At 44.6% G+C, this 20800-nt stretch overlaps 1 protein-coding gene across 1 annotated transcript; it reads right to left on the bottom strand.

Moving 5' to 3' along the window:
* Positions 1–1318: 1318 nt before the first annotated feature.
* On the bottom strand, positions 1319–18702 carry T265_01339 (hypothetical protein; the record flags this gene model as incomplete). Its single annotated transcript, XM_009165345.1, has 9 exons — positions 1319–1582; positions 3837–4011; positions 4056–4139; positions 7853–7895; positions 10870–11054; positions 17053–17208; positions 17652–17850; positions 17877–18085; positions 18112–18702. 9 exons carry the CDS (start codon positions 18700–18702, stop codon positions 1536–1538), a joined length of 1689 nt encoding a protein of 562 aa, XP_009163609.1.
* Between the last annotated feature and the right edge of the window lie 2098 nt (positions 18703–20800).

Below are 20800 nucleotides of genomic sequence, written 5' to 3' on the forward strand. Positions count from 1 at the left end.
CACTTTATTTGCTCGGACATTTTGCTGCGTCCAGTAGCTACCTCAAAGTTTATCGTGGGGATCGGATGTGGATAGCCAATGGATGTTTTCACTCGACATCACAGTTTACTGAAAGGAATGTATCGAGACTATCGGTTTCTTCACTTGCAGTATACGGTCAGATTGAAAAACCCTTGAGTTCCAAAAATCTATAATATTCGGAAGTGAATCAGCTCAACCGAGCAGATTTAACGTTTCTTTTCTCGGATGTCAATAGTTAATGATAATCGGCACCAAATCCAGTGATTGGGTGTAAAACTCCACCTAGAGGCCAGGACTTAACCATGAATATCCTGGTAAAGCCCCCAAGTAGTTAAAAATTCAGATGAACATACTCAAATTCACTGTTTTTACGACAAAACCAGAATAACCTTACTCGTTCATGTATAGTACCGTAGTTCAGCCATCCACAGATGTAGAGTCAGTCACGCCGCTGCGCTAACATACATATCATAAACCCGAAAAGTTCAACAAAGCTTACGGCAGTCACTAGCCTAGAATAGCAAACACTAGACTTCCTTAAGGACTGTATCGTTGTATGGCTACGAACCCTTGTCGATTCGGTGGGAGGATCTCAGACAGCTTCAGATCTTTGACCACGGATGCTCCAGAAATATAGCTGGGATCGACTAGAACCGGTGAATTTGGAAATGGGCAATTGGGAGACGGGTTTTCGATACTTCACACAAAGAATGCGACCAGTACCGCGAGCTTATTTGACTTGGTCGTATTACGCGTGCCAAGAATTTTTTCGCTGCCGAATTCGGAATAACGAAAATCTAGAGGTAGATATGATATGATATGGCAGGAGAACGAAGGAAGTTATGGAATGTTTCGATGCCGTTCGTGCTGTTCTTCTCACACGTGACCCTCCGTGCGCGTGGCTGGAGACACCGACGTTAGTGGCTGTCAGTTTCTACTCAGATTGTATAATTGATGATTGAAGATTCACGCACCTTCGATATCCACGGTAAGCTAGACCAAGTCCCTCCTCCCAGTCCCATTCTCCTTTCATCTGAATAAGCTGACATCTTTGCACAACGATGAAGCACCAGTGTTCTCATCTGGATTGCTGCCAATGACGATGATGAACACAATTCGTTTTTGAAATCCGACAATGCACCTATTGTGTTACCATCTTGTGCATCCCATTTCGTTATCTGAGAACTGACAAAAGGTCTGTTTTCTAAAACATCGACGTGTACAGGCATTTGTCACTTAAATCTCCATATGTGATAAGGAGTTCATCAACTTCCAAGTCTTCACTACTCATACGGAACAGCATTGGACCTGAAAAAATCTCCGGAGTTTACATAAACATCAGCTGAAATGAAACAAATTCTATTAGAATAGATATGCAGTAGCGTAGGTGAATGAAACGAACTGGCGGAAACACTGGGAATCCATCCCCCAAAACTGTCAGTGGGTTGGCGGTCAGCAAATAAACCATATATTTGAGGGTCACAAAATTTTGCGCTTTTACGGCAACAACACAATCAGCATACTTTCCGTCGGGCCATAAGTACAGCAGATGGGCACAATCCTGGAACATAAGAGAAAGGAAATACAGAACACTTCATATATATATATATATATATATATATATATATCAATAACAGACCAGCATATTTCAAGCATACAGTGTGCACTATTGAGGTTCGTGTTTGATCGCTACGAGAACGCGATTTAACAAAGAATATGTAATGGTCGAAAAAGACGCGTTAAAAACTAATAAGCAAAAGGTAAGCAGGTCAGTCCTTTGAACTGGGGTCCGTTGCTGAGATTGCACAAGGTGAAAAAGCAATACGGTAAAGTAGGCAAACTGCATGAGCTAGGTTGAATCAGGAGCAACTGCACGGCAAGGACTGGCTGACAAAATGAGGACGACTAAATAGGAACGAGTTGTCAGTGAAAACCAAGTGGAAATCAAGTTATGATGCATTTAACATCACCGTTAGGGTCCAGAGACTATGCGAAAATAAAAAGATTTAAGTGACCTTTTCATGATATTGTGGTAATTACGAGAACGTGATTTAACAAAGAATATGTAATGGTCGAAAAAGACGCGTTAAAAACTAATAAGCAAAAGGTAAGCAGGTCAGTCCTTTGAACTGGGGTCCGTTGCTGAGATTGCACAAGGTGAAAAAGCAATACGGTAAAGTAGGCAAACTGCATGAGCTAGGTTGAATCAGGAGCAACTGCACGGCAAGGACTGGCTGACAAAATGAGGACGACTAAATAGGAACGAGTTGTCAGTGAAAACCAAGTGGAAGTCAAGTTATGATGCATTTAACATCACCGTTAGGGTCCAGAGACTATGCGAAAATAAAAAGATTTAAGTGACCTTTTCATGATATTGTGGTAATATACAGGAATCAACGTTAGCGTTGGCTTCGAAGCGGACGGAAAGCAAGTATCAGTCACAAAGAAGTAACTGAACAGTCGACCTGTTGTTGAAAGACCACTGCTATTGAAAATATGTCTCTAGAAACACGTCAAAACTGTCTTCTTAAGGGAGCAATTACATTTAGCTTACTAGTAGCTAACGGAGCTTCATAATATTCATATAATAACCATTTAACTGAAATGTAGTTGCCATGAAGTCTAAAATACTGTCAGGTTACCGAGACGCCAAGGTTGGGTTCGAACCATGGACCTTCCGGCCAGCAACCTCGCGTGTTCACTACTGAGCTATTTCGAGCTCCATAGTACACAAGTGTGCGTAGCCAGCGGAGTGTTGCTGTAAATCAGATCGTTAAGTGACCTAGAACTAACACTTCAACTGGGCAACTTTTCCCCTATGACCAAGTTGGAGTGTGTGAATAGTCGCTGGGATCTAACCAAGTTGGCTTATGCTGAAGAGCTGAGAAGTTATTGTTGTTACTGGGGATCGTAGGTAGTGTTTGTATTCAAAAACATAGGTTCAATCGCACAGTAGCGACCAACCTTGGTGGCGCGAAGCAGAGCCAACTGAAAGCTGGTCACGGGCATCTCGGATGAGTCTACCGATTTCTTTCCTGCATTTTATGAGTAGCGACGACAATTTGAAGCTCCATTTTGGTTTTTATCTAATTTTCTTCGATAGCGAGGGTGCACATGTGCAAAATAGTTAGAAATGAACAAATGTACACCCCCCAGAAAACGTGATATGCCTTAATAACGGACAGGTTAACGTAAACGGACAGCAGAAAGTATTTATCATTTGAGTCTGTGAGGTTTTGAAAGGCAGGCCAAGAGGAAACCATGGAAGTGCCTCTATGAGCTGAAGGTTGTTTACTACGGAGTTCTACGGTAGGTTGTCGGTCTGGATATTCATTGGGAGGGCGAACCATTCACTCGTGCAAAGGAAGTCCAAAACTTGAAAGCTATAGTTGATACTAGAATTGTTCATAACCACAAGTGTGGGTTCATCAAACTGTTGATCGGTCATTCGTAACCGGATGTTGTAACGTTCGGCTATTAACCCGGAAGCTGCGCGTTTAAACATCCCTCGAGATCTGTGAAGTACGACCTGTTGATAATGCCTTTCAGAATGGTCGTTAGTTTGTTCGCTGAGCTGGGCAATTAGGTTGCAAACGTTTCATCCTCAATGGAAGTGACATCATCAGTGCGCTGTTGGGGAGCGCAGCGATGGGTCGGTGGTTGTGTCTCTGATTAACCTCCGTTAAAAATAGACCGATCACAGTAGTGCCTGCGTTGGTGATAATGCATATTTATCATGCATCACGTGTTGGTCGGAAGAGACGGATGCAAGACAGTTTCAACGACATATCGTGACCAGTCTTTTGAGAACTTACCTAGGTCGGATAAAGCAGTTTGCATATCATCTTCCGTATAGTCACGTTTTGGGAACGTTGTGAACAAAATGACCGTAGCGGGATCCAATCCATCTGATCCATTAGGCCAATGCTGACATACGTAGAGTCGAACTGCGCTGAGCGGTTCCTTTGCACCAAAGTCATATTTCAATGGCTGTNATGGCTGTCCGGGGGAAGACGAATCTGCAGTCGACATACGGTGGCATCTGACTTAGTTGCTTGCGGTGGCAGGGTGGGTTTAGAATAAGGGGCTGCAGCAGCTTCCCCGCGTTCACGCATTTTCTAAAAGGGATGTTGCAAGATAAAAAGGAACCCGACAAAACATATCATCAGGAAGGAAATAAACCCAGTGAGAAATCATGTTACATATAGGTTAGATAATATTCTTGTAAAGTTCGTGAGGGACTGGATAGTCATCTACCTAACCAAAATTAAGGTATAGAACTTAGCGCGAGATAATCACGACGGAATATAGCAGGTGTAGTGCTAGTCGCTAAACAATCAAAATCCCAGCAGATGAGTGTAACGAGCCGGTCACTAGGGGTGCTCAACTGTGAAAGTGATGCAAAACAGTGTCTGAGTAGAGAGGAATGGGAGGGACAGGAAAAGGGTAAAAGTGACAAGCTTAAGTAGGGAGCAAGCAAAAGCGGATGAATTACAGCTTGTATATGTAGGATTTTCACAAATTTTAAGTAATACACGTGAAAAAACCGTACTATGGTATCTTTACTATCGGCTGCGCAGAACCCTGAGGCTGATTTTGTACCGCATAAAAGGATAGCATAAACAATGGATTCATTTAACCTAGTCCCAATGAATGATTTGTTCAGCTTCCTGGAGACAATTACCAGCTTAGTGTAACGTACCTAAACGAGATCCTGCATAAAAATGACATACAATAGCTAAACAGTTAAGCTTAAAGTGAGGTATAGGTTCAGCGCCGAAAATACCGAAGTGCAAGCTTCTCTATTACCTGCAGGAACGATCAAAAAGATGATGGCTCAGAAGGCGCGAGGATTCTGCCTACTAGTTACTAATTCCATTTTGTGTTCCCGTCTCACAGTCCGTATAGCAACATGGTCCTTCATTCAACCAGTAAAAGAAGTAGCATATGTAACAAACATACCAGTCACAGTCATCATCATCATCATCATCATCATCGACAGCATGATATCAGTGTTCAACACCGATGTCGTACAATCATGATTTATACAAAAGTATTATTGTGAAGAATAAAGGAGGACGGGGAAGGGACTTTGTGCTAACTTATTACAGGCATTCTAAGGTGCCTACACCTTCAAACACTCATTCAGGAAATCTGGATAGAAACTGACAACGAGAACGCCATTGTCACCGACTAGTAGCCATATCTTGCAACGTCTCCAACCAGGCGCAGTGGGGATCACGCGGTCCCTCTACTGGGAGGCTAGTGCCACTGACAGCACCCAAACATCTCCTTCATACTCCTCTGCCAGATGAAGGGTTGGCCATCTCTATGCTTGCGCATGGAAAACAGCACTCTTCGGCAAACGATGGTTAGGCATACGCAACAGATGTCCCAACCAACGAAGCTCCTGGTGCTGGACACATTCTTTAATGGAAGTACCTGCTGCACAACCGAAAACTCGCTTTCTAATTGCCTCGTTACGGATACGCCGGCAACAACCCACAAGAGCTATGGTTCTGAGACAATGATTATTGAACACCTGAAGACATCTCAGTTACGCTGCTCGAATCGATACAACAAAACAGTCGGTACTGTAGCTTGATACACACGTCCCTCGAGATTCAGGGTTAAACCACACTTACGCCATAGGTGTCTCAAATTAGCAAACCTCGCAGATTCGTGCATTCGCTTCATCTGTCACACTACAATCAGAACTAATACAACTTCCAAGGTATGTGAAACGCTCCACAACTTCGAATACCTCTCCCTGGATTGTAAGTTAAGTGGCCTGTGACTGCACGTCCACGATAATAGCCCTACACTTTGCGGGTGCAAAGTGCATACCAAAGGACAACATAACTTTGGTCAGTTCATTCAAAAACATTTGAGCCTTCTCTTCGAAGTTGAGAACGATGTCCTCTGCGTAGTCCAGACCGACAAGGGTATCGACACAGGCTATTTGAACACCGGGGTTTCGGAGAGCTTCCAGCGTTCCTCTCATGATTTCATAGATCACGAAGTTGAACAGGAATGGGGAGAGTGGGCATCTATCACAGACACCGCATTGTGTACCGAAGCTTTTGGAGAGCTCGTCATGTAGTCTGCCACAAAATCTAATAGTCTTATATAAAGAGCTTATAATGTTCACAAACTTCCGGGACCTTCCTTGGTGGACAAGAGTGTCAAGAACAGACCGGTAAACCGAGTCGAATGCGCCTCGAAAATCCAGGAATACTACAATTGTGGGTCACTTACACGTATGGCGTTCTTCTGGCACCTGACGAAGTGTGAAGATTTGGTCAACGCAACCCCTACCAGTCCGGAATCCCGTTTGCTGCTCTCGAATCAGTATCTCACGAGCCACCGTAAGGCGACGAAGTACAAGTGACGCCAACAGTCTCCCTAAGACCGGGGTCAAGTTACCACACTCCCTACGCGCCCCTTTTTTGAAAACGGGCACTATCACCGATTCTCCCCAGTTTTCTCCCCAGTTTCTTGAACAGACTCCTTTTCCCAAATACAAACAAACAGATCAGACAAGCGTTAACTGAGGACTTCAAGCCCGTCTTTGAACAATGCGGATGGAAGGTCATCTGGAGCAGAAGCTCGGTGGTGTTTGAGAGAACAGTCGTAAACCTCCGAGGCCGCAGGTGGTTCTACGTCCACCGTCCCGGGTTCTACGTCAACTGTGGGCTCCAGGTGAGTGGCAGCTGGTGGCCACGACACGTGTTGTTCGAAGTATTCGGCCCACCAGTCGATGCGTTCTTCTTTACTCAAGATAGTCACTCCCTTTGGGTCCTTGATCGTTTCGCTTACAGGTGGTCTCCGGGGACTGGTGGCGCGGATCAACTGAGATGATCTTCTGACATTCGCGGCTTTCTGTCTCTTCCATTTCCTTGGCTTTGTGTCCACCACAATTCACGGTCGGCTCACAAACTCACCTTTACTTGACGTCTGATAATTCGTTGCACCATGTTATGTTCGGGACCGGCTGGGATATTTCTCCGAGATTTAAGCAATGCCATTGTTCGGTGCTTGAGCACGCCTGGTGTGCCGTGCCATAGGCGAAATTCCAAGCGCTATGCAAAGAGGTAGCGATTTCGTTCACTGCGAGTTCACATCAGATGGTGGAACATTTGGAAGAGTCCGGTAAGTTCGCTTAACATCCTGACTTGCCAGTCCCTCAATGGCGACTTATCCGTACCTTAAACCCCTGGTTAAAGAGCCTTTAGATGACAGGTCCGTAGACCAACTGTCACTCATGCCATTTTATAGAGGGATTCAGTTGAGTCACCCGTTAGTAGCAACTTCACTCACAAATGAGTACAGTTGCGTACAATTTGATATTCCAGCAAAACAAGATTGCCTGGAACCCGGCAATTATAACTATCCGATGATCCTCAAGATGGACGAAGTTGGTTGTGAGCTGTGGAAGAGTATCACAGAGTGGTATGCTTCGTCAGGAAAAATGTTACTTCAGCTTCAATCCAACTTGCTTGATTGCAAGTATTTTTTTTTGAAATTTCTCCTCAAGACTACTTACTGCTCGTTGTACAGGAAAACCAAAATTCCTTTAAGGCTTCTGCTTGAGTTGATCAGCTGATAGGGAGCTTTCATTGTTATAACACAATGCCTACAGAAGTTGTACTAAGAACGGGAAATCAGGTAAGTACAACAAATATTCACGTTTGTGTAGCTTATAACTGACAAACCGAATGGACAGATACCCATAGATAACATGAATCCTACATTTACTGGCTGTTGGTAAGCGTCTGCTGTCACGCACAAACAAAATCTACTGTTACACTCAGTACATGAAAATGTGTACCTTCTCCTCGCGTTCTCGAGCGATGTCCGCCTTGAGTCGCTCCCTGCAAAGGAGAAACGGGAAAAATGATCAGAATACACGTCTTGAAAACCGTGTTCCACATCCAGGTCAGAAGGCAAAGGACAACAAACAAACTAAAACGATCTACATTAGGTGTCAAGTCTGAATTACAAATCAGATGGATTGAATTATTTCACGTGAAAATAGCGTATCAGGGCCAGTCAGTCAATCAGCCAGTTTTTCAACCATTATCCGCGAATCAAGCTATGCTTTCGTGCATTAGGGATACGGGAACAGGGTGAACCGTCACACATTCCAGGCGATGGTTTAATAAATTAAATCGTTACCGTTTCAGAATGGCTTGATAAACAATCGCTGAGTATATTGCTGAGCAACGCTTTATGTTTGACACAAAAGCTTCGTCAGAAGAGAAGGTTATCGGACAGACGTAGTTTTAAGGCGGATGAGAAACTAACTAGCAAGATCTTTTCCGATTAGCATACTAGGTCAGTATTAAAAGTTCTTGTCGGTAGGTGCCTAGGTCATACGGCCGACGGGTTGGATGACTTGAAACCATTTCGAACGGATCTAGGTCCGGATCAGGGTGATACAAATGATGATTTCCATTGGGTGTTACTATTAAAATTTGTTGGTCTATTGGTTTTGTATGTTCCACGACAATTTGCTTAGGGGATGAGCTTACGTGAACTTTTGGTCCGCTTGGGGTTCGCGCTTCTGTTGATGACTCCTGAGGTTGATAACTGCACGTGTCAGCTTGTTTCTCACCGACCTGTTTATTTTTCTCACCTATTATGGTGTGAAGTTCTCAGACTCTAGTGCAGTCGCGGCATTGGTTTTTACAGACAGTCTGTGGTTCTGTTTACCGGGAGATGATCCTAGAACTGCGCTGGTACAGAGCGTAGTGTTATTTGTGCTTAGGATCCTTCGAATGACTTCGAAGGTTGGCAATGTTATGGAATGTAGGTACCTCGGGTGCCCTGCTTGGTTGTTGATCTGCTCGCCAAGCTTAGCAGTTGGATTGCATACGTTTCATCGCCAATCGAGGTGACATCGTACGTGCAGGGTTGAGTGGGTGAATTCCTCTTCTTCTGCCTGTGATTATATAGCTTCTAAACAGTATCTGGTAGCTCTGGAGACGGTCTTCGAGTTGTTTGATTGGTCTCCTGTGAATCTGGTGTGGTCTCGATCTCCTGTGTCTGGTTGGTTCGTTGGGCGCATTGGATTCGGCAGTTCTGTGTGTAGTTGTTCTGTTGTGATTCGGCCCTTTTCTTCTTGCTTTCTGGTGTGGGTTTTTTTCCCTTGATTTCGGATTTCCCTGGTCACTATGGAATAACAGCCATCCCAGTCCATATTTTGCTGGGTTTCACCCCGAACACTGCCTTAAAGTCTGTTCTTTGCTTCGGTTCGGGCAGTTTAACTTCTTCCGCCCACATGACCCTTACAAGGCTACACATTGATGAGGCAATACTAGCGAATATCGACCCAGGATAATTGAAAATCGCCCCATTGCGAGTTAACTTCTGCTACACGGTGCTTTCTGGTTTTCCACCAACCAGACGCGTCATAAAATCGAAGGGTAGTGCGCCCGAATGACTCTATCCTCATACTAGATTTGATGTGGAGATTAAGGTGATTCAGGCAGTTGTAAAACTCACCATGTGCCGTTTAGTGTCTCCTACGCGGTGTTCAGGAGTATTCACTGGGCACGGGAATCAAGCTTAATCTTTCTGTCTGAAATTTTTCATTGAGGATAAATGCCAAAACCGAGGATATTGGAGAACCCATTACTAGACACTGTGTCAAGCATGGATTCAAGAACGGAGTGAATGAGATGCACTCATGCTATTATACCTTCAATGTCAATATCGATTGGTGATGAAACGTTTGCAATCGAATTGCCCAGCTCAGCGAACAAGCCAACGACCATGATAAAGCTTATCACAGCATTCCCACTACCTAATAGCCCCCCCCATCGCATTACGACTCCATTCCTGAACCGTTTGCTTGGGTGTTCACAGCACGCGTCAGGGATAGCTTAGGCCACCGGTGAATCCTCTGAAATCCGAACACTGCCCCAATCCAGATAAATTTGCCAAACACCTTGAACTCTCCATTGGCAGGGAGCACGAACAAGTCAGTTTGGTTGCTATTTTTGCAGGGGTTATTCTACACAATGATGAATAACAATGTATAAAGACCGGTGTTTCACGACAATCACCAGGGAATATAGACATGATAGAACAGACTTCACACTAAATGGTTGCCTTTTACAAAATACATTTGAGGCTCAAAAGTCTTCCAGTGAACAAATCAAAGGAGGCGAGACGGATCAGACCGCGAATTTACTGACCGTAAGGTCCGTGGTACGAACCCGACCTCTGCTTGGGCAACTTGGCAGTATCCCAACCCTTATGCTTTCTTCGGGCGGCATGGTAGCAACGAACGGACCAAATGTACGACCCACATATTCTTCTAACTGTCCAGCGTTCCTCGAGCTCTCAACAGAGTTTCCTTTTAAACTTTTGAGCTTCCGGAATTCCGGTACCATAGAATCTGCTTATTTTCTACTACAGGCAAGTAGAATACCATAAACAAGAACAAGACACCACAACCATCCATTGTCTAGGTCATTACTCCGAAATTCTAATGAGCTCCACCATTGGCTGAGACATCTGGTCGCGCAGAAGCTAAAACCATCGACAATCCATGAGAAATTGGGAGACTGTCAAGCATATAAGCAAGAATAGTCAGTAATAATCCAAGAAAAAAACTGGGAAGGCGGTTCCGTGTGAGAAAGCGACACAATTTTGCAGCGAACCGTACTATTGCATCCCAAACTTGCAAAAATTGGATAAGATATCCGCGAACTGTAAATAACACAGCCAAGCGATTTTCACACTGCATTTCGTCCAAAATCGATTAGTTTTCAAGTGCATTCGACGGCGACGAGGTATTACCCACTTGTTAAAGACTGGGTAGCATGTAAAAGCTCTTACCTGTATGCTCTGTCCTCCTCTTTCTCGCGACGCCTTTGTTCAACCAGACGTTTCATTTCGTCTTCTTCAAACTTCGCCTTGGCTGACACAATGTCCTTGCCTTGTCTTCTACGCTGTTTCTCACGTTCCAGCTCTTCTTCTCTTTCTTTGGCTTCACGCTGAAGTTTCTTTTGTTGCAATAACTCCTACCATAAAAAGAAAGTGCATACAAGATAGATGCACCGTAATTTCACGTGTGCTTAGATAACGAAGTACAGAATTTATACACATTTTTCCTCGAAATTTAACAAGATGCAATGACCTTGGCATCTAGGCAGTTCAATCATTAGCAACTTAGCATCGAGTAATGCGGTAAAACATCGCCAAGTCTCATCCAATCCCATCTGCCTCACTCAACGAACGCTAAAAATGGTCGTCTATTCACCTCCAGAAAGGACAAATAGTCTTCTGTGAATATACAATTGGCAGTTTGAATCCGAGCGCGGAGTCAGTAAACGACGGAGTGGGTGTGAACGTATTCTACTGGCGACTGGAGGTCCAGCAAGTGAGTTATGGCTTACGGCCTAAATTAATTGTACACGCTACAGTTGAGTTCGTGGGCTGCTGTGCGACGAGATTTCCGTCTCTCATGCACATTTGTTTTTGACTACTGAAAACCTTTAAGTAGGATGCTCGAACCGAGGCAGCCGGAGTCATCAATGCGGCGAAGTAATACAGTGCCGATCCGTTGTCCAAGTGATAACCCCATTTCACACTTATCGCTGGTGAATCGCACAGAGACCTGAGGGTGTCGCTGTAATAGCAACTGAAAAGCACGGAAGCTAACAAGACATGTTCATGACCAACTACCATAAGACTGTGGAAAGATTGCGCTGACTAAATGGTAAAAAGGGGAACGGTAAGATCTTGTTGCAAAGCTAGTCGCATGGTTTCCCCTGAGGTGAACGATATTTACCATTTGGTTCAATGGTAGGGTTTTTGAGGATCAAAGAGACAGTTATTCGATCAGAGAGTAGTTTGTGTACTGTACATCACCGGGAACCAAATTCGAGATCAGACTCTGTGTTGCCTAGGTTAGACAGAAGATCCTGGTGATCGGGACTATTTAAGAATATCGCACAATGGTGGCAATCAGATCAGAGCCAGATCTAGGACCAAGTGTTCCAAGTAGCAAGGCTACAATGATGGTGATAAGAAATTTTGGGTCACCCTATACAATTGTATAGGAAAAAAACGCTAGCAGACAGGCACAAAATGCGCAGTCAACTGACTGTACCCTTGAACAACAGAAATAAGGAAATAAGAGAGAGAGCAACTAAGTGCCGCACGTAAAACTTTTGCGTGGAAGAGATCACACTATCATAGAGACAAATCGATCACATGAACATTCTTCGGCTGAGAAACTGCGTAGCTAACTTTCATGAATTGAGAAAGTCGCATTCAGTGAATTTGCAGTAGTGCGGTCAGCACAGGAAATCAAATGAATAGGGTATATGCTGACTAAGGTCATTGCCACCCGCGTACCGAAAAACCCACACCATGAATAGCAAATAAGCTGAAAAGTAATTAGACCGTCCGAACGAATTTACAGTTAACCATGACTTTTACCTGTCACAGATACAAACGATTCCATCGATGGAAAAGTTTGAAAACACGTCAAACTGCCACAATAATGTTATACAATTACGCTATACAAAAATCAGTGGACAAGTCGAGCCAAATAAACTATACGGTCAAGAAAAAACTAGGAAAGGTAAAATTTCTGGCCACTAAAGAAGTTGGAACATGAGTCGATTATCCACAAGACTACCCCCTATGGAGAGGCTATCTCAATGGAAGTACAAGGACGATGTCATTTGACGTGGACTACACTGTTGAAGAATACTTAGGAACCCAGCCGAAATTCCTTTCTGGAGAGTGACCTGTCCAAGTGACAAACTTTGTTACCGAAGATAAATCTGATAGCTCATCGGTGTAGCAAAATAATCTGAAATATTTCAACAGGCTAGCCAAATGACCACCGAATATTTGTAAGAGCTTCACAGACCAGCACGGGTTCTTTCGTGCAAACAATGGGGTGTGAAACGACTGACGTCATCGAATTCGCATCAAGGTAATTATAAACCGGGTGTATGGTTGTGCAGCAAGCACTTCAATCACGGGGAACATCCAGCACCACTAACTACGGTGGCTTGGCCATATGCTGTGCATTTCGGAATACCGTCTACCGAGACCAGTGTTCTTGTCCGTGTGTCCTTCAGAATGGAGGGAACCGCGAGGTGGACAAAGAATGAGTTGGCACCTGCGCTTGTCTAGAGACACCGGAAGAAATGGCCGCTGATCGATGTAAGTGAAATACCAGTGTCAACACTAATGTTGCCGTCTCTAATAAGTGACTACGTTTGGCTGCTGATAGAACGCAAGCAGCTGAAACCAATGAAGCTGGAGCTGACAATTATACAACTTCCAGGTCTAACCGACACGTGCCTTACAGAGTAAGCAGCTAGTCCCAACACATTTGGACGCAGAATATCAAAACAGTTAGGGAGTGGAGTTGTGTGTTCGGTTGAAAATCACATACCGAAATGGAGTTTGGCGACACTAACTGTGCCGATCAAGAGTTACACCATTCCGCTAGACCAAGGCTAGGCGGACTAGCATTCCTAAGCTGGGGAAATCGAGATGACTCCGTCTACTCCGATATATTAAAATAAATATGTTGACTGCACCGAAAAGGGTGTTACAGCTAAACGATTATCTCATTATCTTTAATAACAAGTCGTGCTAAACTATTCCCGGGTTACCATGCATGTGACCGCCGGAAGACAAATGACTTTTCTAGAATTTGACTTCAAGAATTCGACAGGTACGTTGGTTGTAATGGTGACTTGCATCACTATTGAAAATGTGGAAGAAACTATGCACACGGCCTTTGAAAGCATCTGCCCCAGGTTGCACACACACACACACACACACACCAATGAACATTGGATCTCATCGCACTTGGCGATTTCTGCCTGAAGCCAGGAGAATTATACCAACGAAAAACGACTACGATGACACGCATTGGTCCCTCAAACGCCGAATAATGAGGAATTTAAAGAATGGAAGAGAAAGTTGATCACAGAGGGCTAAGGAATGGAGGTCTATGTAACAGGAAAGTCACACCCTGTTCCAGCTAATCCGACCAAGCGGTCCGAGGAGTGCGGGTTTTAGTGATGGGACTTCAAATTGTTGACAGAAACGTCGTCTTGAACAATGGACTGAACATTAGCAACTCTACCTGTGGAAGAACTAACTGAACCCGAGTGGGACGTCGACATCAGTCCGATATCGAAAACAGAATTCCAGCCTGCTTTTTCATTGCTTCAGTACAACGAAACACTTGCACCAGAAAATCTGCATCCTGAAATATGCAGAAGTGAGTACGTCGTGGTTAACCTAACAACCCTATTCCAGAATAGTTGGAGTGAGGACAGAATACCGACAGAATGGAACTTTGACGGAGATTTGCATACTCAAAAGGAGTGCTAGAACATCGTGTGAAAACTACCGGGGAACCAGCCAAGTGGTCATTGCTTGCAAGGTAATCTCTGGTATTATCTATCGTAGGGAGAGTCAGATTTGCGAAAGTCAAGCTGGGTTTCGCCCCCGCCAGGTTTACATCGATTACTTTACTTAACAAATGTTGAAAATTCGCCAAAAATTGGAGTCCCCCTCGATCCCAGATCTGCTCATTTAACCGTCAAAACTACGGCGGTCTCTGACAATGAAGAATGTCCGTTTTGTCTCGATGTTTCCTTCCGTCAGCGCAAAAGTATCCACAACAAATGCAGTCCTGAGTTCACCACGTTCAGCGTGGTTCAGGCAAAGTTGTCCTCTGTTACCGTTTCTCTTTCGCTTTGCGATTAATGTGCTCCTTACCTGCCTTTAATATCGCAGGGACCGAAATACTCCAGGGCCGTTCGCCAAATTACCAAAGGCTACACAGGAGCAGTCCAGATGCCCAGAGATTGGGTTCGAACCATGAAGCTATCTCTTGTTAATTTGATGCCCTAATCAATGATATCTCGGGCTTAACATTTTCAACATAATCCCAGTAACTACTCTCAAAATAGTCTGTGACACACTCAAGTCCATAGCGGTTACTTTGGCCGAAGTCGATGCATATAAAAAGAGGTCCACATTGACAATGCAATGGCTTCTCGTTTTTGCGCCCCTCAAAACACGGATGCGCATTTTCGTATACAACCACCTTACATTAGATCTTGAAAGACGCTGCCTAGGAGACGAATATGACAAACAAAAAGCCGAGAAATTTAGACTACTCTTCTTGTACTTGGAGCACGCTTTTATCCGACGCGAGATTCGGAACTTTCCCATAATTTTATGGATTTATTATTCTGTTCATTTACAGTCGCATTCAATACCTTCTGGATTAAAGCGACCTTATCAACAGCCCTCTCCATATATTCGTTGATCAATAAATTCACCTGTACGACAAACGATGAATTGTGCGTGAAACCTATAGTCCTTCGCATTTAGCAGAGAACTGTCAGCTGCATGGTACTCTGGACGGATCTTCCGTGCCAGTCAGTTGAGAAGGATTGTCCTTAGCACCACTCGAAAGGCGGACTCCATCGCTGAGCAGGACAGATTCGTTCTCAGGTACCTAAATAACTGCGATGAGAATTCGTAGTCGGTTGGACGGCGGTGAGTCCACGCTATCTGGGACCGACCCCAATATTTGCTTCAGCCAGTGTATTTGCTTCGGTCATGGTAACCCTAATAAAAGCCGCCTGCAGTAAACCGGAGAAACGTTAATCGGCGGAGACGTCGCTGGAAGAAACTGTTCCAAGCAAGCCGAAGCGCAAGATAGCTTGCGATGTCTGGCTAGAATTTTCTCTGGAATTCCCCTCCCATACATTTTTCCGTACATTTATTCGTTATACCCTCCAGGATATTGTCCGCAGCCATTCATTCCTAAGCTCAGAACCTGGGGAGTCGGATTTAGTTCCGCTAGTATCAAGAACTGTGTTGTATTACCGCCTTTATAATATTTTGTCAAGATAGTTGTTAATACCACAGCTATCAGTAGTACGCTTCTGTCGCCTACATCACCAGGAAATCGAAGATAACTGTAATCCACAGCGTCTGGTTCCAACACGTTAGCCGAATGTTCAAATTTTCCACCATTTGTTTAGATTATGTTGTAAGCTGTCTTCTCATACCAGCAAGTAAAAATCGTGAGTTCATTATTCTTGTTAAAAATTACCACCACCAGACTAAGGAAGTGCATGGGCAGATAATTGTCCAGTTAATCGTACAGTGGGGCCTAGTATGAATCTCCAGTGAGTCACCCACGGCGTAAAAGGCAATGCCGAAATATGGGTGATTTTGACAGATTACTAACTCACATAGATGAGGAAGCGGCCAAAAGAAACTTAATAAGAACGCCTCTTTGGTTATCACCAACTATTTACAAGAATCGGCAATGGAAGTATCTCGTAAACTTCTGAGCAACCCGCTTTCCCCTTAACGGAAATCGCCGAGGTCCAGGGAGAAGATCAACCAGGGATATTGCATCTCCAGCATTGATGAAAAGCATTGCAATCGCAAGCTACATGCCGCGTAGGATCTCACTCCAACATCTAGGAGAAAGCCATTATTAGCACACTTCAAAATTGGTTGTCGTGTCCCCGAGATAGAGGTGGCAGACGAGAAGACAAACATTGTAAACCGGACGTCTTTATGAACAAAAGGTCTACTCGGTAGGCAGATTTTCATTTACCAGTGTTGTTTTTTTCACCCACCGTTCTCAGATTTAGGCGCCATATGCGTGCTACTGTACGATATAACAATAGACGTGGATAATGGTAAAGTTTGGGTGATTTAACGACAAATCAATGGCTTTTTACAAGGAATGGCAAAGATGTTTTCGAGTAGGGATTGCAAGGCTGACTCTGGGATCAATTTGAGAACCTGACCCTAAGTCAATCCGAGTTTTCGTTCACCTGAGCAACACCCACCTAGAACCCAACCATGTACTAACTCTCAGCGAAAATGTACGGCTTCTCCCGGGTTGGCCCGATAGGCCGCGCCCACCAAAGTAATGCCAGTAGGAGACTCAGTGAACGGCTAAATTTACACGCAAATGAACATCACAAACCACTGGAAACCTACCTGGAGCTTTTCCATTTGTAGCTTCCGTTCCTCTTCTGTTAACGGCTTAACCGACTCAGTGGATTCTGAATAATTAACATGACCAGTGCGTACGCTATGCAGTTGAACTTCTTCATCATTCCTCAACATCTTGTTGCATCTGGAAAGTATCTTAACCTATATCAGTAAAACGTACTCCTCACACTTGAACACACGGGCCACAGGAGTTTCACCTCCTTTGCATTCCTCAGGAGCAGCTTAAAAATGAACATATTGTGGATTGCTTACCACCACCTGACTCTGTTACTTCGTTATCTCCCTGATGCTCCACAATCCTGCGATTATTACGAGTCCGCGCAACACAAATATTACCAATCCATTGCCGCACTTAGTCCGTTATTCCCGGTGTTTTTTAAAGCTTTCTCCCTGAAAAATTAATAATGGCCAAAAAACTTTGACAAACGCTAAAGACCGTTCAAATCCCATTTCCAGAAGCTGATCTAAGTCGGAGGCCATATCTGATGTGGCAGTGAGCCCCGGACGTAACGGATGGCGTCCAATGCAGCGTCCCAATGCCAATCAGGATTCTGATTGGCACATTTGCTAAAAGGGCCATTCACGGATTGATGCACAGGATCAAGGCCGCCCACGTTTTTTCGATCGGTCTGTCCTTGTCGTTCATTTGAAAGGCACAGGCGACAAAAAGGTATAGCGTTGCTCTTGAAATTCTCAGCGTGACCGTCTGTCGGAGGATTCACGGATTCACGGATTGATACAAGGATCGAGGCTTTTGCCCAAGTTTCCCGGGTCGGTTTTGTTCTTGTCGGTCAGTGGCTGTCGTTCACCTGAAAGGCACAAGTGAAAAAAGGGTGTAGCACGCAGCAACTACCCGAAATGAGATATAATTTTGCTCCATAAAAGTGAACCCTCTGGGCTTGAAAATCTTATCATGTCCCCGTCGTGGATTAGCTGGATCGGTGGTGAAAGACCCGTTGGCTAAACCTTGTTCAAAACGGGCGTACGTAAATATTAGATCTCCTCGGAGTTTAAGACACTCCAGGGAAAGAGATCAAGTATCACGAGATGCGCTTCATAGCCCCTGGATTTCAGAGAGGCAACCGTTTTCGATGCTGCTTGATGGACACACTCAATGAGTGATACGTCCTTCTTGTACCTGAGTAAATATAAAAGAAGCAGTCTCACGTAGACGCCATTGAGTATCTGATAATCCGTGCGAGTAATACGGGGGAAGGCTCGCCGAAACATCCGTAGAACGACGAATGCCTTATGAGCCAATTTTTCATGCTTTACACAGGACAAGTCTGAAGAGAGCCAGATGCTTAGTTCCTTTTTGCCATTTATGCCTTCCAGTCCATTCTCGCCACGCACCAAAAAGGCGCTCGCCGAGTCCCATCGGAAAGTCATTTGGACGCGCATCTCGTTTGTCGGTGGAAGGTGCCAATACACCGACCGCTGCTTTGCAACGTATTCATTCATTTGGAGGACACTTGCATTTGAACTACAAGATTTCAAGTAGCCAGCAAAAAGTGGACAATGACTTGTAGAAACATCTGGAAAGTCGTAGACATACATCAGAGACAGCGAAAACGGAGACTCGAGGAACTCCGGTGGGACTGGTACCGGAGTGTGGTAGGTTGAGCCTACTTTCATTGAGATATTTTGTCTGATATGAATGCCTTATTCCAGCATAGTATCTTCCTTGAACTGCGTAAGACCCCAGTTTAGGGAGGAGCGGAGCATGTGTGCCTCCATCGAATACTTTATAAAAGTCGAAAAAATATGTTATACTATGTGACCCCCTCGTCCTTAGCTTGTGTTAAACTTTACATAAATACGAGCAAGTTTTCCGCACTGAGACGGTTTGGGAGGGATTCGTGTTGCACTGGAGAAATAAACCTATTCGCAGTAAGGTCAACTCGGACGGCCCGCTTAAGAATGAGTCGCGTCAACTTGAACGGTACGCTAGTGAGGCTACTAGGCCTAAGGCTGCCGGGCAATACCTGGTCACCAATTTTGTAGATTGGCTTGGTAGTTGCTTCCTTTCAAATCAAGGCAAGATCGATATAAACACATTATATGCCACCCTCAGCAACCCAGCTAGTTAAAACGTACGAGGTGGAGACCGGGAAATTCTACAGTAAATCACGTGCGACAATCACAAGTTAAGGGCCTGTACAACCCCGGATGCTTAGGTTATTGCCGGAAAGTATGACGGCATACCGCAGAATGCACTCCCATGGTCTCTCCTGTCTACCCCGACCTGCATAGCAGCTTTATTTTTTGGGTCTTCCAGTCTGAAGATATCATGCAATCGAATTTTTATTTTTCATATATCAAGAAATAAGATTAACCTTACACCAAAGAAGTTTCAGAGATCATCAACCTCTTTGAGAGTACAGCTTTTTATTTTCTCTCAACATGGGTATCATGTTGCTGTGAATCGGATGGCATAAAGAATGGCTTAGGGTGTTTTGTGTTGAGGTATGGGTCAGGCACAACGTAAGTTCTGCTGAAATCTGTGGCGGGACTTGTGTGTAGTCAATGTTCCTAATAGGGGAAGGGGGATTCTTGGAGCCGGAAAATATGACAACTAGCATAAATCTAGCAATTATCCTAGTGTGTGAGAGAGAACCGGAAATCACGGAACATTCTCTTTTATTTGAATCACAGTTCATTCATCCGGAAGTCCAGAAAAATGGCAGAATTCTATTGGAAGACAGTTGTTCAATATCCATGTTAATCTGCCGCTCGCCTTGAAACTGGTGGCGGCTGGTGGTTACTGATGGTCACGCAAAGTTGTGATCTTAAATCATTACGCGATAACTTATAAAACAACCATTTACTTTGGCTGGATCGTTGGAGAAATTCATTCTGATGGTTGTAGGACAATCGATGCTCTGGGTGTTGGATTCCCGAAACCCGGCTTTTGCAGCATTAAATAATCGTCAGACTTCTTTCGAGAGTAAAGGAATCGTCGGTTAGTCAATTGTCCCGCTTTACAAAGAGTGCTCTAACACTCAGGGTTTTCACGAGCATACGAACTCAAAGGATTTCACGGGAGCTGGTTCTTGCCTCAAAGTTATTCTGGTAGCATCAGCAGGTCCCAAAGTTACCAGGTTGATCCTCGGCTCTGAGAGTGGTGATATGGGTACAGTTCGTTCTTACAGTCGAACACCCCTGCATAGGCTTGGACGACGTGACAGTATCCCAGCCCTTGTGCTTCCCTTTGGCAGTAAGCCATCGAAAGGGTACTACAGCTGAACGGACGGGAGGCCCGCATTTTGAAGGTAGAGGAACAAACCACGAGTTGAATCTTCACAGTGCGACCCATGCATGGCCACTGGTGTCGCTTTGGCAGTAAGCCATCGAAAGGGTACTACAGCTGAACGGACGGGAGGCCCGCATTTTGAAGGTAGAGGAACAAACCACGAGTTGAATCTTCACAGTGCGACCCATGCATGGCCACTGGTGTCGACCGTTTTTATGCTACGCAACTACGTAACACGATTTCAATCTCTCGCAAAAAAACATCAGTCGACGAATGAAACAGCGCATGTGCCAGTACTTCCGACTTTTCTCAGGGGGGACTGGCCAGTGTGCTTATGATCGGGCCACGATCGCGGTTTGTTGCCCAGTGAAAAATTCACCTGTCACGCACCTTGAACAAGCGGGTAGTGCCAGTCGGGATAGAGTTGAAGGAAGAAAGAAAAGATGAGAAATTAAGATAAAGGTATTAAGGTTATTATCG

This window comes from Opisthorchis viverrini, assembly GCF_000715545.1.
Source record: "Opisthorchis viverrini unplaced genomic scaffold opera_v5_14, whole genome shotgun sequence".
Lineage (NCBI taxonomy): Eukaryota > Metazoa > Platyhelminthes > Trematoda > Opisthorchiida > Opisthorchiidae > Opisthorchis > Opisthorchis viverrini.